The sequence below is a fragment of the Zootoca vivipara genome, chromosome 10, assembly GCF_965207765.1.
Source record: "Zootoca vivipara chromosome 10, rZooViv2.hap1.1, whole genome shotgun sequence".
In the NCBI taxonomy this organism is placed as follows: Eukaryota; Metazoa; Chordata; class Lepidosauria; order Squamata; family Lacertidae; genus Zootoca; species Zootoca vivipara.
Genome location: NC_142593.1, coordinates 36,236,093 through 36,254,096, shown reverse-complemented (window position 1 = coordinate 36,254,096; position 18,004 = coordinate 36,236,093). Strand labels below are relative to the sequence as shown.

Here is an 18,004-nt window from a genome sequence, read left to right as displayed (position 1 = left end):
TAGGTTAGGTAAGGTGAGATTTATGCATGGCTTCCCCACTAAATGAAGTCTCAGAGCAGTTTACGAAGAAAGTGAGAAATACAATGATAAAATCATATAAACATTATTGAAAGAGATATAAGAACACAATATCATAGTGTGGGAAATTCCCAAATGCCCAGGAAAACACAAGCAATAGAACAGTAGCAAGGTTGGTGCCAGTGAGCCTCCCTGGGGAGAGAATTCCCTAGGGACGGATCCAGTACATCCATCACTATAACTGCTTGAGCAGAACATGAGAAATAGAACCTTGTGTAATCAGAATATTGATGGAAACATGCTGTAAAACTCCAGATACAACCAGTCTACAGTTGTTCAAATCTTCTGGGTCCAAGGAGGATTTCTCTTGGACCTGAAAACATATTTTTAAACTTTAACATGCATCCATTTAGGAATTTTGTTCTGCATGCACAGATCACACACACAAACACATACACACGCATGCATATATGTGTATATGCATTTGAATATATATCTGAAATTTTAGAGATGTAAAGTAACTTTCAGCGCCAGCCAATAAAACATTTTCTTGTTTTCACTCTGGCCTTATCATTGGTTGTAATGCTTTACTGTGCTACTGTTTACACAAAATATTAGTATGTAAAACATAGCTCAGTTAAAAATACCTTGGACTCTTAGAAGGCCTAAAACAGGCTTCCTCAACCTTGGCTCTCCAGATGTATTTGGCCTACAATTCCTATGATCCCTAGCTAGCAGGACCCAGTGGTCAGGGATTATGGGAATTGTAGTCTCGAAACATCTGGAGGCCCGAGGTTGAGGAAGGCTGGCCTAAAACATCTACTCATGTTGCCCCATTAGTGAGAGGTATATCAAAGCAACGAAGTCTCCTGGCGGACTTTGGACAGATCTCCTTGACTGCGGTATACATACTTTTGTATGTTATTTGTATGGTGTGGCAATGTATTTTCCTTTTCATTCATGATTCCCTGTATGCAGGTGAATAATGCAAAGACATTCAATATGTTTGTGAAGGTTCTTGTTTATTATATATTGCTTTAAAAAAGGAACAAAGTAACTGAATTTCAGTCATTTCAGCAAAGATGTGCATTGTTGTGGACCTTATGTGTGAATTGTTCATTATGCATTAAGGAATTATTTATGTAGGTTTTGCAGTTCTTCCTCATCATTGTGCAAAATCGCCATGCTCTTTCTGTAGACAAACTTGGCATTAGAGGGGGGCGTGGCATGTGATTGCCAAACTTCTTACATTAGGAAGCAGAGCAATGTCTCTTACATGTGTTCTACATACAATTGAACTTCTGTGAAGAGCTCCTTTTTAGATAGTTGTAAAAGGTATGGAGTCCTAGGGGGGGGGGTAAGAACTGCACATCCAGGCAACAGAACATCCGGGCAACAGAACACCCAACTGCCATCACTAAGCAGCTTAGCTCCCTATCTGCCCTTGGACAGTTTAATAAGACCTATAGCCCTGTAGGAAATTGGGGATATGCTACCGCAGAGCAATGACTTGCATGAAACTGGGTAGAAGCAGCCTCAGTGATGTTGTGTCGCGTGTTATTTTATGTAAGCTGACTTGGGTAGCCTTCTGGATCGAAATTAATAAATAAAAGCACATTTTGGGTGCCTTGTTTGCTACAAATGGTTCATTATAAACCAAATTGAGATGCAAGCATTGCTTTCTGTTTTGTATGAACATGCTCCACAGGCAAAGCATGACTGGGATCTCTCTCTCTCTCTCTCAGATTTTTCTGCAGTGGATTTTGATGCCATCGATCTGCAAGTTTTATCAGATGCTTTGAAGAGGTACTTTGTGGACTTGCCAAATCCTGTCATTCCAGCATCTGTTTACAATGAAATGATTTCCATAGCACAAGGTATGAACGTAAACATTTTTTTCGCAAACGCAAAATTCATTAGCAATGGTTAATTTTTGTTTCCTCCAAGGGTAGGTTATGGGAGGCTTAATATACCAAAAATCGGACCTTCAGACAAGTCTTGCATACATTTTTTGAGCCCTGCAGAAACACACACACATTCCTTTTGGATCTGCTTTGTACACATAGCAAGGATCTGCCGCCCAGTCCTGTTTCCCTGGTACATGTATCTAGCTGAAAACATTCGTCTGTTTGCATGTTATGCGCTCACCTTTCATTTTCATGTTAACAAAATCTCATGGAATTTTCTTAAAAACATAATGTGCAAAACGGTTCTTAGTGTTAAGAACTCATTGTGACTTGGCAAGTACAATATTTGTACAAACACTGGTTAACAAATCAAGGATTTGTCTGTATGCAGAAAGAGCTAATTGTTAACCTTTTATCAGTACTTGCGAGGTAAATGTATTAGAGTAGACAAGATTCTGAAGTCCATTCGCAATTCTAGGATACAGTGCAATAAATATGCATAGATAAGGCTCATCTCTTTTAGTATTGAATTCAGGCAGTAGGACTCAACCTGTTCAGTGGTAGCCTTCATAGTCATTTGCAAATTCTAGGGACAGGATATTGCTGCTAGTGTAACCTTCAAAGTTACAACAGCACCTCCAATGCTTATCAGCTACATCTCAGAATTACCCAATCATGTATGATACTAAACAGAAGACAGACTTCTACCAGCACACGCTGAACATTTTGTGGCTTTTTACCAAATGATACTCCTGTTTCACTTTGACTTTTGTATAGCTGATCCTTTTTTCTGCCCATGCTTACTAAAGTTTTCATCGTTTAAGAGAAGAAAGAATTCACGTCTTCCTGTAAAACCTGTTGTTGAATTAAACGAACCTCATTAGGAAACGTTCATTTCTTTGCAGAAGTGCAAAACTCAGAGGAATATGCTCAAGTGCTGAAGAGGCTCATCAGATCTCCTAATATACCTCAACAGTATTGGCTCACACTCCAGTATCTACTCAAACATTTCTCCAGACTTTGTCAGAACTCTACCAAAAACTTTTTGAATGCAAGATCCCTAGCTGAAATTTTCAGCTATCTGCTCTTCAGGACCCAGGTAGCAAGGTAAGGTGTATGCATTTATTTAACTTATTTATTTATAAGATTTCTTACCTCCCCACCAACTGTAAGGTGCTAGGGTGAGTTGTTGTTGTTGTTGTGACCCCATGGACCGGAGCACGCCAGGCACTCCTGTCTTGCACTGCCTCCCGCAGTTTGGTCAAACTCATGTTGGTAGTTTCGAGAACACTGTCCAGCCATCTCGTCCTCTGTCGCCCCCTTCTCCTAGTGCCCTCAATCTTTCCCAACATCAGGGTCTTTTCCAGGGAGTCTTCTCTTCTCATGAGGTGGCCAAAGTATTGGAGCCTCCGCTTCACATTTTATTAATGAGTTATTAATGAGATAGTATTGAATAAAGTTTCACTCAAAGTATATATATTGAAATTATTTGCCCTAACTTAGTCATTTTCATTAATTCCAGTGGCTCTACACTACGTAAACCTTAGTTGAATGCCACCCACATGCAGTTAGAAAACCAGTTACAGTCGCAAAAGCAAGTGAAATCATTTGTATATGTGTCTGATATTATTCAGAATATTCAACTTGTTCAGCGCATGCTTCCTTGTTTTAATATAAGACAAAAAAATTTTTTTACAGCTCTGACAGCCCTGAACATCACATAAAAATCCTGGAAGTGTTAATTACAAGTGAATGGAATGAAAGACAACCTGCACCAGGTAAGAAAATCTGGATCTTGGAAGCATTTTTGAAGTATATTTTGGAGAAGGCTGTACTTATGGCATTTTCTTACCGCCTGCCTTTATTATTATGTTGAATTGGGAAGCCTGAGGCAAAATGGTTTTGCCTTCTCTGATGGTTGACTTCAGGTAGCAATGTGCGCCGCTGAAAACCAAGTAGGCTACTCTGGCAAGCCATGTTGATACCTGTCCATAAGGCAGCTATGGGGAATCTAGGGCAGTGCACGGGAGGAATTGTACCTTCCTGCTTGCCTTGTTTTCTGATTAAGCACTGATGGAAACTCCTGTATAGAAATACCCAAAGATAAGATATACAGTCATAGCATGAGCTGGGTTCAAATCTCACCTCTGCCACAAACTCCCTAGATACTATCTACTGTGCTGTCCCCACCCCTGTCTGTAAAATAGGGATGGTAAAATAGGGGGTTGGACTGGATGACCCTTGTGGTCTTTTCCAACTCTATGATTCTAGTCTGTCACCCAATTTTTTCCTTGCTTAAAGCCATATGTCATCACAACATAGAAGAGTATGGCTTATCATGGCTCCATGATGTCCTGACTCCCATTGAGGAGCTTGCACCCATTTTTGGCTCCTGCAGAAAAGGTTTGGCTTAGGGCAGGCATCCCCAAACTTCGGCCCTCCATATGTTTTGGACTACAATTCCCATCTTCCCCAACCACTGGTCCTGTTAGCTAGGGATCATAGGAGTTGTAGGCCAAAACATCTGGAGGGCTGCAGTTTGGGGATGCCTGGCTTAGGGTATTGTCCAAGCTCAGGATCAAGGTTAACGTCACTCTCCTTAAACCAGGACCTGTAACCATAGGGCAGACCTTGGCACCGCACTGACATAATGTTGGAAAGAACCTTTCGCTGGGGGATTTTGCGTACTGTGGACATTGTAAGGTGTTCTTCAGTGATTAATGACCAAATAAGCAAACTTTTGGCACATACTTTTCTTTAAAGCAGATCTAAGGCGTGGTCTGAAAAACTGAGCGCAGTAGAGCCTGTCTCGGGAACAGAATGTGAAGTCAAACAGATGTGATTTGGGTGTGCGAGCTGAATTTTTAAGAGCAATAGTCGGTTGAAAGCTGATACCCAGAAACAAATGGGATGATTGGTACTGGGTGTGAAAACCGTGAACTGTAATGGAGACACAGAGATCTAAATAGAGATTATTATTTGTGGCGCAGCATCCCTTTTGCTTGTATTTATTTTTGATTCGGATTTGTCATGACAATTGGATTGTGTATGAAAACTGTTGCCTGCTTTAGAGAGCTGTTGTAGGGAATTGTGAAAAAAATGCATATGAAATCTGACGGCAGCTTTGGTCATTGAATTGACATGGTTGGCTGGCCCTTTTAAAAAGACTGGATTATGAAAACTGTAGACACTCAGTTCTATCTTAGAATAGACACCACGCCTGTCTACATTCTGATGTTTGTCCAGCAGAGGGCTCCCCTTCTAAGCTAATAATAAGCAAGGCTCATATCATTTTAAACTAATAAAATACCTTGCTGAATTGTGATTCCCATACTTCGTCAGTGCTTCTAATTTGGTAAGTGGGGGTGGGGGTGGGGATACAGACACCACTGATTTCCTTAGTGTAAACTAAGTAACACAGACAATTATTGCGGTTGGAAGTTGGGTTTGTATTCAACCTCTGCTTTCAGGTGCTTTGTGAATCCATTCTTTCAAGCACCATCAAACAAGTAACCAAATTATGCAAGATGTGGTGAAATTCTGGTTTTTATGAAAGAGAATAAATCAAATTGCAGGCACAATGCAAAATCCTGCCCCTCTCTTTTGCTTTCTGCATACAGCGTTGCACACACATGAATGGATTATCTCCACACACGGAGTTCTGTGTTTTTGGTGCCATCTATAGGGGAAGGACTAAATTAAGCCCAAATTAAATATTAGATACTCCTATAAGTTTATAGTACTCAAATTACTTTGAAGTGGGAAACATAAATGTGCATCTCCCCCCCCCCCCATTAATTTTCTGTTCCCCTTTAAATGGACCGGAAACTTTTTTTTTCCTTTGTGGTTGTATAACTTTTGTTGTTGTTGTTGGTAGTCAAAGGCAAGGAGATGTGAAGCTCATAAGAAAGTAAAATCTCCCAAAATATGTTTCTGCCCAAATTCAGGACTTTGAATGCAGTTTGCTTTACAAGCCTGATCCCAGACCAACAAAGTTGTCAAAGTATACGTATAAGTTATTATGGTCAGTTGACTAATAAATCCTGATTTGATTGATTGAGTGATTGATTGATATAAGCAGGCACTGCAAGCAAACAGAGAGGCTGAGTTTCAAGTTTAAACAGAAAACAATTTGAAAGATGACTGTTCCCCATCACAACTTTCTAACATCCTAACAACAGCACTTGCTTAAGTTTGCTGTCTGTGAACACGTACTAGGGATCAAGCCCCATTCGAGACACTGGGACTTCTTCTCGGTAAAGCATGCATACATTTGCACTGCTTGTAACTTGAAAGCTCTGCGGTTGTCGATGTGCCCAGGTTGAAGCTAGCAGGCATTCAGGGAGGGACTGGGGACTTTGAGTTGATTTTAATTTGACTCAGCAGTGTGGGGCTTCATTTTATGGGTCTTCAAACACCACCTGTCGTTGTGGTCCGGTGAAAGTGTGTGGAAGGTGATGCAGTGAATGCTAACAAGCTTCTTCTGCGCTTGTGGGCTCTCAGAGACGCAGAACTTTACAAGGAAGGCTTTCATTCTGTTTCTCTCCCCCCCACCCCACCCCACGAACTCAGCCACTTCCTGTATTTGGCTGCTCATAATGCTTTTCTTGACAGTCTTGTACTTCACTTCTGCATGCAGCAGCCAGCTACAGAGACTATTTTAAGGCCACTTACAATGGTCTTCTCATTTACTTGGCTAAAATGAGACTGGGCTAGTCTTGCATCGGCCACTTGTTAGCCGATGACAACTCTGACTTTGACTCTGCCTACCCTCCCCCCCCCCCGCCTGAAATCTCTTGCTCAGCAAATATTTGAACCTGCCCAAGTTAATCATGAAACTGAGATCTTTATCTCAGAGAGACGTGCAAGCTACAGAGGACTTTTTTTTAAACTACTAAAATCAGTGATGAAATAGAGGTGAGCAGACTTCTGAGAGAGCCACAGAAGTCAATTCTTTCTAAAGCGTAAGAGGATTTGGAGTATTATTATTATTATTATTTTGCAAGTTGCTGCTTTTTCTTCTGGAATTAAGGAGCTAGAAGACAGGATACACTTTTGGAGATACTTGATTCTTGTTGCCTTCGGTTCCAGGGATAGTTTATTTTCTTGATATATATATATATATATTGGTACATGTAAATTCTGTGGAGCTGGGCAGAGGCCACCTACAACCTGGCATTTTCAGGTTGTCAAATGCGAGGTTGAGCAAGTGCCATGCACAGCATACAAAGTAAGTGACTCTCATTCTCTCTCTCTCTCTCTCTCTCTCTCTATATATATATATATATATATATACAATCTTTAAATGAAATGCATGTGATTGTGTGTGTGTGTGTATGTATGTATGTAAATGCATGCATATATACATTGTATATGCATACTTTTACTACATATGATCATTAGACTAATCAGCAAGCTTCCATAGTTAAAATGTGATTTGAGTGAAACTTGACACCTGTTCAGTTATGTGATGGAACAGTGGAAAATCACCTGTCTGTCAGTGTCTTGCCTGTTCTGGTTTTCCACATCGTGTCACAGCAAGCTAGACTAGTTTGGGTCAAGCAGTAACCTGATATAAGTGTGGGTGTTCCGGAGTTTAGCCAGTAGTAAAACTTTGGGTGAGGGAGTGTACTTATTCTCCCCACTGTTAAAAGCAATTTGAGGGGGGGAAATAAATAAAAATGACAGTGACTGCCTCGTTGGGCTACGGGAGCTAGCTATGTGTGCTCTTGCGTCTTTCAGAACCTAATTTAAGAAATGTACCTTGGCAACAGAGCTATTTGGATAGCAGGTGGGCTAAACCCTCAAGTTCAATGTTTGGACTTGTGTCTGGGACTGTCTGAAGTGTCCTGTTACATGAGGCAAATGGAAGGAATCTCTGGAGCATGTCCACCTAAAGGGTCGCAGAGGAGGGGGAGGCTGCTGTGGGATGGGTTCAAGCATGGCTGTTGCAGGGCAACGAGTGTGTGCATGTTTTTGCTGCTGTCCTTACATGCTAGTACTTGTCTTGAAGGATAAAAATGGTCAAGAGTTCCTTTGTATGTGCAGCGCTTAGAAGATGTGAGTTGGCTTTCATTTGTGGTGTTCTGCAATGCACATCACCTAGAGTTCTGGTATAATAATTGGTAAGGCAACAGTAGTACTAATGAGTTAAATATTTTTCCCCCTTTGGCTTTCTGTGGTGATAAATGTGTAAAATATTGGAATCTGTTTGCTTGGTGACTTTCTTTAAGGATTCCCCCCCCCCCCCGGATGCTGAGTAAGAAATCAGCATTTAAAGAAATAATAGGTCGCTTTAGCTGTGAGAGAGCCTGGAGGAGGAGACCTGAGAAAATATCCAATCTAAAACAGAGAAGGCTGACCAAGAATTTTTGCTCTTCAGGAATTGCCAAAATGGCAAATGCCCTGATGAGAGCAGGTCAAAAGAAACAGTATGAACTAGGCATACTGAAATTTTTCTGTTGCATTTAACGATGGTGGGCTTGATTGGAACTCGAAACAGCAAAGGTAGATTATTGAATTTCTGTGCTTTGTGAAGAATTAGACAATAGCATTTGCCAGCTTTCCTGAAAAGGGGCATTTGTTGAAGGTGACATGTTATTAGTACAGGACATTGTGTTTTAAAGAAGCAGTTGGTACCCAGACCCTTGCAAAATGGGCACTTTATAATATATTTGGAGCTTCCGAACTTTCCTCTCGTCAGGCTTTTATTTAAAAAGTGCGCCCATAGTAGAGTCAAAATGTGCATGGAAGGATTGCAGTCAGTCGTAAGCGACCTGCTAGAGAACAGAAAGCTGGGACAGAGATGTGATCCCTCCGTGCACCAAGAAATCTACTGTATTGAAGGAAAAAAAACGCTTCCTGCTGCTGCTGCTGCTATCAGCCTTTTGTCAACCTGCCAGCAGTGGAATGTACCAAGCAGCAGACAGAAAAGATTAAGGGGGGTGGAATCAGTGTAAACTGAGAACATGTTCAGCCGTCTTTATAAATACAATCAGGTGCCGATCACAATTCTGTGAAGTGTCTATTCTTTCTGAAATGACAATTGTTATAAGATTTAAGAAGGAATAAGAGTGTTTGGGGGGGGGATGAAACAGGAGTGGTCCAGTGACATTATTTTTGACATGATTGGCTGGGGATTATGATGTAATAGGTTACAGTGCAGCCGCTTATAGGTTTTAAAATGAATTCCAAGACACCATTACAAAGAGATCCCGTCTCTTTCCTTCTAAGTGAGCTTACTTGCTGAAACTCGTACAAATGTACAACACTGTCTGGAACATGGAAGATCTGGACATAGACTATCCTAGGACAGATATAAATTGTGGCACGGATTTGATGTTTTACATAGAAATGGACCCGCCAGGTAATGTTGCAGCATTCTTGCCGGAGGCTGGCATATTCTGGATGTCACAAAAGCTGCTCTCGGAGCAGAACTGGGATTTGGGGGTTAACTTGCTGCTGTTAAGTTGCTGAATTAAATTATCTTTAGTGCATTTGGGGGGGGGAGAGAAGATAGCAAGGGTTATTGTTCAGAATTCTCTTTGGCTTGCTTAATGAAACTGTAATTGTCATGTGATTTCTGCTTTTAGTTTTTTTCCCTCTCACCTGTAGGTCTGTTTGTTATACAGTAAAAATAGTCCTGCTTTGTGTATCTTGATGTCAGGCAGGAAATGCTGTTGAAAGCTGCTTTTTTTTCTCAAAACAATGACGGCGTTTTAAATTATTGGGCACTGCTATTAAATGTTAGGTGTCACCATTCCTACTTTCATTTAGCACAGGATAGGGAGATCAGTGGGCTGCATCAAACCTTTGAAAATACAGCATTCATTTTGAGGCGCATTTTTCCCACATGCATTGTTGTAGATGAATGGGATTGGAGTTTCTGTTAAAGTAAATAACTTGATTTAATTTTTATTTAGTCCCGACTCCCCACCCCCACCCCCGTTTTTGGCTAGTAAGCCAGAAATGCTGCAGAATCTTCTCTCTGGCACCCACTGGTCTATGCATGCATGCAGGTTTGACATTGAGAAACAGGACTGTGGGTTTTTTTAAAAAAAAAATCAGTATTGCCGTTTGGAGCAGTTTTATCCTATAGAATGCTAAGATTAGAACCAGGGATATTTGGGTCACAGATGGACTCCTTAAAGTGCATTTTGGCAGGATCAGAGGATCAGAGAAACACAACTCTTTCCCTATAGCAGTGCTGTGTAATTTTCCAGTTGTTATTAGCCACAGCAGTGTCGAATCTAGAAAGCAACGTAATTCCTCTAGGATGATTAAATCAGTATGTGTCTGTAAGCGTGTGTGTGTGGAGGGTAGCATAATTTTAATACATCAAATGACAGCAAGATGTGAATACAAAGGATGGGAAATGAGGTGCAAAACTTCAGTTTTTATCTTTCTTCTGAGTCCAAATTGCAATTTGTGCTATGATGGGAGCAGGGGGAGGAGCTCTCCTTGGCTGAGAGCACAGGACTTTTAGGTAACCAAGGCTGAAATCATATGCACACTTATCTAGGGGAAACCATGTTGAATGCAGTGGGGCTTATGTTTAAGCAGATGCATAGGGTTGTGTTGAAGTTATAAATGCTTACTAAAGGAATTAAGCTTGTTTCCTGAAAGGAGAGGGAGAAGTTTCAAAAGCAGTGCTGTCAAAAAACAAATAAATTGAATCAAAGATGAAATAATTTTCTTCTTCTCAATGGATTTAAGTTGATTGTCATTTTAGATCGTAACCTACCTGTACACAGCAGGCAGTATAAATCTATGTGTATTATTGTTTTCATTTGCAGCACTGCCTCCTAAACCTCCAAAGCCTAATACTGTAGCAAATAACGGTATGAACAACAACATGTCTCTACAAGATGCTGAATGGTACTGGGGAGATATCTCAAGGTAAGGACACCTTTTATCTTGCTAATTATATATGCACATTTTAGCACATTCTCTATTTAAAAGGAAATGTTTAAAACATTGAAGCACAGGTTTGGGTTGCAATGCTTTTAAAGAGTTAAAAAGTATACATTTGCAAACCAGAAGTACAAAACATGCCAGAGCTATATTCTGTTAAACATTTCTCTGTTGGTTACTTACACCTGGAAATAACTGTTTTGCAAACGTATCAAGAACACTCAACGTTTGTTTTTACATCTTAAGCTCTGTGAAATTCATACCGAAGAATTAAGAATACAACTGCTAGCAGTTCACATTTTCGTACATACAGGAGAAAGTAGTCTATTACTGAGTTCTCTTGCTATAAACTTCTTGGAACAATTGGGAAGTCAGTCCATAGAATAACAGAACTTGGCAGGTTTTCATATGAAAACTTCCTCATACTTTGACTGTGCTGAATAAAAAAAGAAAAACGGGAGAATGTATGTTAGTAGTGAAAGGCTAGTATTTTTAGAAGCTAAACCAGATGTTGCTTTTGGTCCCATCACAGGGAAGAAGTGAATGAGAAGCTTCGTGATACAGCCGATGGCACCTTCTTGGTACGAGATGCCTCCACCAAAATGCATGGGGACTATACGCTTACACTAAGGTAAAGACTGTTGCATCATCCTATTATTTACTGAAGTGCATTTTACATGGCTGGTTTTAAGAAACATTTTCCTCATGAAGATGACTGACTTTCCCCATTAAATTTTGTTTACAGGAAGGGAGGAAATAATAAATTAATCAAAATATTTCACCGAGATGGGAAATACGGCTTTTCGGATCCATTAACGTTCAATTCCGTTGTTGAGCTAATAAACCACTACCGGACTGAGTCTTTAGCCCAGTATAATCCAAAGCTGGATGTTAAATTGCTTTACCCGGTATCCAAGTATCAACAGGTAAAAAAAAAAAAAGATTTTCATCTCTTCTTCTGCTTAAGTACAAAAATATTGTAAGATTGTCTTCTCACAAAATGAACGTATGTCCATCTGTGAAGGATCGGAATTGGGGTGAGGATGGGGGCATGGTTACTGTTTAATGTACACATTTAAGTGCTCACTGACCCTAACCCATGTTAACCTCATCAGATTCAACAGTAGGTTTTTGCCTACAAGGAAAAGCTCATGCCCACTAAATCTGTTAGTCTAAGTTGCCATGGGGTGTTTTGCTAGTACAGACTAACACAGCTCATCTTCTGGAATGTGCACTGATACCTATATAACTGTCTCATTTATAAGTGGATCTTCAAGACTTGGGTGTGCATCTGAATGCAGTGGTAGGCTGGAAAGGACCAAGACTGAGACTGGTTCTTGGAAAGATAGAGATGCCCCTGTGGGTGGGCATTCCCAGGTCTGGGGAAATGGCCATTGCCCTTTGAAGGAGCAGGTTCATGGTCTAGGCGGGGTACACATTGATACAACCATGCCATTAGATGCTCAGATGGTATCAGTGGCTACACGTGGCTTCTACCAGCTGTGAATGTTACTGGGCAGGTACAATCTGGCCACAGCAGTCCATGTAGTAGTAACCTCAATAACTGAGTGCTGCAATGCACTAGATGTGGGTTGCTCTTGAGTTTGGTCCAGAAGTTCTGATAATGGTGCAGAATACTGCTGTTGCTACAGTGTTGCCATCTGCTGTTGTTTTTGTATATATTTTATACTTATCTTTTTGTTTTCTGTACACAGCTTTTGGAATTTTTGTAAAGTGAGTGGTTTATAAATCTAATAAAATGAAAAGTTGCTGATTTGAATAGTGGTGCACATTTCAGGAGCTCTGTGGCATAAGTGGCATAAGCAAAAGAAGCATCTTGGACTAATAGGCTAATCAGGACACGAGCTTTTTCTTGTAAGCAAGAAGAATGAGCCGTTGCATTTAATAAACACATAAGCTCATTCCACAATAAAATGCATGAGGTATACATCTGTTTTTGGTGGCAGCATAGTAAACAATGCATTCTGTCATGTGCAGAATCCATGAACGTTCATTCAGTCAAAATTTCTTGACTGATTACTGGTGATGAGGGGGGGGCTGCTGCATTATACATGCCTGTCTCTAGACCCAACCCATTGCATTGTGTGAAACATTCATATGTAAGAAGCCTGGTCTTCATTGGACATATATCTCCATGTGCTTGTCTTTCCAGGATCAAGTGGTTAAAGAGGACAGCATTGAAGCAGTTGGGAAGAAATTGCATGAATATAATATCCAATTCCAAGAGAAGAACAGAGAGTATGACAGACTCTATGAAGACTACACAAGAACATCTCAGGTGAGTAGTGTGGAATGTCTACCATGAACTCAGCCTATAAAGCACTCTGCCTCTTCATTTCAGTAGGATTTATATCAGGAGCATTCTGAGGTTAAATCTTCTTGACATTGGTAAAAGTGCTATGATGACCTTTGAGTGCATGTTTTGAAAGGACGAAAAGTGTATGGTTTGAAGAGCGGAACAGCTTGCCGTTGTTTCACTCCTCAACCATCAATGTAATCCAGTGCTTTGGGAGCAGCTCCTGCAGACGTTCTGTGTGCTGTATCCTCATTTGCTTGGCCAGTGTCCTGCTTCTCTGGTCACATCCAGGGGCACTAGCACAGTATCACTTAATACATTTTACATTAAAGATTATATGCTGTTTGAAGACAGCTGGGCACAGCAGGAAAGTTGACATTATCTTTGCAGAGACTAGATTTTACTATTGTGAGTAAACTGCTTTGTTGATATGGGAGGAATCTTCTACTTCTTAAAGATTTGGATATGCCTTTTAAAAAATATTATTTCTGGGTTATAGTAACACTATAGTTTTGTGTTTTATGTCTGCACACACAGCTCATTTGTAATTTTACTGTACCTGGTTTCAGACTAATGCTTATAATCGTGATAATAATGGCTTCCCCAGCAAGAAATATGTTTTAAATAATGATGCTCTAGTCAACTACAGTGGTACCTCTACTTACGAATTTAATGGGTTCCGAACACACATTTGTAAGTCGAAAAAAATTGTAAGTCGAATCCCATAGGAATGCATTGGGAGAAAAAAATCGTAAGTCGAAGCAACCCTATCTAAAAATTCGTAAGTAGAAAAAATCCTATCTAAACCGCATCCAAGATGACGGACGGAGCTCCATTTGTAAGTAGAAAAATTCGTAAGTAGAGTTATTTGTAAGTAGAGGTACCACTGTATTTCTTATCAGATGCAGGTATCTGAACACTGTACTGTTAGTACTCTTTAAGGACTTCTACTTAACCGTTGGAGTCAGGAACAGTATCTAGACTGGACTTAATGCTTTGGTTTTAGTGTTTATTATAGCCAAAATAAAACCAGGAAAGCTAACCAATTGCTCAGACAAACTTAATATTAGAGTAAAGTGTTCCTACAATTGAAAATAGTGATGATGCTGAGTATATATTGGGCTGGATCCAGCCTAGAAGTTGAACTAAGTTCCTATTGAAATCAGCAGGCCTACAGTTAGGAACAAAAACACAACTAACTTAGTACACATCCAGCCCATAGTATATAGATATATAAATGCCTATTGCCTTTGCTGTAAACCTACAGAAATGCAGTGAACAAATGATGGGATTGATAGAACTACTTTAGATGTGCCCTGCAGAAGTTTTGACCTTTTCTCTTTAAACACCTGCTTTTAGTTTAACATGTGGTGGGGGTAGTGGGTTGAGGGGCAGGGCTGCTGTTCAAAAAACACACACCAGCCCATAGCACCCTTGGGCACATAGAGCTAGTTGCATGGCTCCTTGGATCTCAGCCAAGGCAGGGTGGTAGCTCATTGGTAGAGCATATACATCCTTTGCATGCAGCAGCTCCTAGGTTCACTTGCTAGCATCCTCAGGTAAGGCTGGAAAAGACTCCTCTATGAAACTGTGGCAGACAGTACACAGCTTGCTGGACCACTGGTCTGATTTCAGTACACGGCAACTTCCTGTGTTCTCCAACCAAAGTTGATTTTTCAGGCATCAGAAAGGAAGACATGGAGGCAACCACCCTTGCTACTTTACTGGCGATAAAAAAAAATATCCAATCACAAATGTGCTTCAGATATAGAACATCCAACCCCTTTCTGAGTTTTGCAGAAACTGAATTTGCAGCTTTTCTCCCCCTCTAGGAAATTCAAATGAAAAGAACAGCTATTGAAGCATTTAACGAAACCATAAAAATATTTGAAGAGCAGTGCCAAACACAGGAAAGATACAGCAAAGAATATATTGAAAAGTTCAAACGGGAAGGAAATGAGAAAGAAATACAAAGGTTGGTAGCAGTGTCTTAAGATTTGTATATTTAAAGTGCCCTAAAGGATTTCCCTTAGAAACTGCAAGCCTGAGCAGTGCGTTAAGAATCTATCTAGAATCTAACATGCCTGATTTCCCCCTCCAGAATTATGCACAACTATGAAAAGCTGAAATCTCGAATCAGTGAAATTGTGGACAGTCGGCATAGACTGGAAGAGGATTTGAAGAAGCAAGCTGCTGAATACAGGGAGATAGACAAACGCATGAACAGCATTAAACCAGACCTTATACAGCTCAGAAAGACCAGAGATCAGTACTTGATGTAAGTGCCTATGCCAGATTTTTAAGTGTACTACTTCAATTTGAGTCCATTTTTAATGCACATTACCATGACTAACTATGCCTTCAAATTTACTTTTCAGGTGGCTGACTCAGAAGGGAGTTCGGCAAAAGAAACTGAATGAATGGCTTGGCAATGAAAACACAGAAGAGTAAGCATCCAAAGTCTTTTTGAGCACTTGTATTATGCCAGTTAAATGATGGCTCTATACATTTTCATTGATGGAATATGAATCTTGTAGTGTAGGGATACTTGGTCTCTTCAAGAAGACTAGCTTGGGCATCACTTTTTCTTTTTGGGCTAGTGGAGAGCTAAGAGTTGAGTCCTTAGCAATTTCATATTTTGTAAAAGAGGCTAAGGTGTCTGGTTCTCCCACAGCCTTGACACCACAAGGTGGTTATCCTTTTGTCCATCTTAATCCTAGGAAAGTAGGGCAGATAGTCAACCTTTCATCTAGTTTTCTATCTACACAGAGGTCTGTGACACCTCCTGTTCTTTTCAATAAAGAGAAGTGCTCTCAGTTTACTATTACAATTGCAACCACATTATATTACTATTACTATTGAACCCACATGGGTGATTTTGCAGCAGCTGCTAAAGCCTTAGATGTTTGGAGCAAGTAAACGAGAAGGCAACAGGGTTTCAACAAACTTTGGGTGCTAGCTCTGTTGGAAGGGTATTCGCTATGCTGCTGCTGAGCATTCCAGAATGTATTTTCAGTAAACGAGCAAAACAAGGCAGATTCTAAATTCATAGAGGAATGCTTTTAAATAACACCAAGGTGAGATTGGGGGAGAAGCAGCGCTTTTTTTTTTACTCCGTTAGCAGGAACAGTCTGCATTAATCTAGGGCTTGCTCCACTTTATTTATAAGACACATTTGTGATTATGGATAGCAGTCTGTGTTTGGGGTCAATGCATAGTCTTGTTTGAAAACTAGAGCCATCTTAGCGGACCCAAAGGCAGCTTGTGTTGAACTGTTTTGTGCTGGCAGCAGGGCAGCACCATTAGCGATGGCAGTACTTGAGAACTTATCAGTCATGTTGGCTTAGGTCCAGGCTTCATTCTCACTGGTGGGGGAAGGGAGATGACTTACCTGTTCACTCCACCATGCAGCCTCCTTGGCATTACTCACATTGATCTAGACAGTTGGAAGGAGACTTTTCATCCATGGAAGGCAGTCTGGATCCAACCTGTTAAAAAATAATAACTGGGTTGTTATCATAATGTGAAGCTGACAAGAATCATCTTGATCTCATTTTGTTGCCACATGGCAAAAGTTGTAGGCAGCAATTTGTACATCCCTGTAGACTCAGGAAAACAAGTCTGTAGTTTGCGTCTTACAATATTTGGAAGACAGTCATGATGATTAGGAAATTAATTTCTTCTCACCAAAGCCTGAATCTTGCCCTCGTGTATTTGAGAATGCTGATGGGGCCAACTTTTGAAATCCTGAATTAAATAATTTGGGTGGAAGTGTAACCAATATATTAAAAGTTAATTTCATCCGGTTCTTAACTATTACATGTTGCTTCTCCTCCCAATAGGCAATATTCTATGGTGGAAGATGATGAGGATTTGCCTCATCATGATGAGCGAACGTGGAATGTAGGAAATATCAACAGAGGCCAAGCAGAAAATTTGCTGCGTGGGAAAAGGGACGGCACATTCCTTATTCGGGAAAGTAGCAAGCCGGGTTGCTCTGCGTGCTCTGTTGTGTATGTATCCAAATGTTTTACCCTATTTCTTAAGCAGTGGGGCATGTAACATCCTCAGTTCAATTAATAATTATCCATCTTGCAACATTGGGCAGAATTCAGCATCACACTCTTACAGTGGTTCTGTCAGCATAAGCAATTACTGCTTGCCAGATGGAACAGCGTCTCCTACCCCTGTGTGCTTTTCTGGGGGGATCCCCCAACCTCTCCAGAGCCAATTGGGCAGGAGGAATAAGGGAAGGGGAACTATCGCTGTTCTAGCGGGACTCGCATTTGAATCTGACTAATAATGTTTGAGGTATCTGGGATAGCTCAGTTGGTAGAGCATGATACTCTTACTCTCAGGGTTGTGGGTTTTAGCCCCTTGTTGGGCAAGCGATTCCTGAACCTCACAATCCCTGCGAATTCTATGGGGATATTGCCCTGAATCTTAACATTTTAATATTATCAGTTACCAACATTTGTGGGTCTTTTGTGCCCACCTATGTGCTCTCCTCCCTGCCTAATCTCTCTTAGTTATATGCTTATCTGCTCTGCTGGCGGGGAAGACCCCACTAGCCAGTGTAGTTTGCTTGGCCATGCTCCCCTCACGATCCCATACTTGTTTGCTTGAGTAGCCATGTTTTTTTTTAATTCTCACTGAACCTCTCTGCCAACCCAAGATGTTCTGCACTTTTAGGCCTAGCTTCACTTCTGAGTGAAGGCCGGTTGTTGACATAAAGATGTGCAATTAATGACTTGAACATGAATTAAAATAAAAATCTTCATACTTTATTCAGTGATACAAAATGAATAATAGTGTCATCCTATACATGTTTACTTTGAGGTAAGCTCCG

At 40.6% G+C, this 18,004-nt stretch overlaps 1 protein-coding gene across 4 annotated transcripts in view; it reads left to right on the top strand.

Moving 5' to 3' along the window:
• The window catches only part of PIK3R1 (phosphoinositide-3-kinase regulatory subunit 1), a 64,779-nt gene that overhangs the window by 41,881 nt on the left and 4,894 nt on the right, over positions 1–18,004 (top strand). For 2 of the 4 annotated variants that reach the window (XM_035100332.3, XM_035100334.3), the window contains 11 exons: positions 1,764–1,895; positions 2,831–3,032; positions 3,624–3,703; positions 10,721–10,823; positions 11,371–11,469; positions 11,584–11,764; positions 13,012–13,137; positions 14,988–15,130; positions 15,257–15,433; positions 15,534–15,602; positions 16,998–17,168. In XM_035100332.3, the coding sequence (XP_034956223.1) occupies positions 1,764–1,895; positions 2,831–3,032; positions 3,624–3,703; positions 10,721–10,823; positions 11,371–11,469; positions 11,584–11,764; positions 13,012–13,137; positions 14,988–15,130; positions 15,257–15,433; positions 15,534–15,602; positions 16,998–17,168 (1,483 nt within the window). Of the gene's footprint in view, positions 1–1,763; positions 1,896–2,830; positions 3,033–3,623; positions 3,704–6,550; positions 7,156–8,831; positions 9,292–10,720; positions 10,824–11,370; positions 11,470–11,583; positions 11,765–13,011; positions 13,138–14,987; positions 15,131–15,256; positions 15,434–15,533; positions 15,603–16,997; positions 17,169–18,004 lie in introns of those variants that run through there. The other 2 variants (XM_035100336.3, XM_035100335.3) reach the window with 2 other exon arrangements.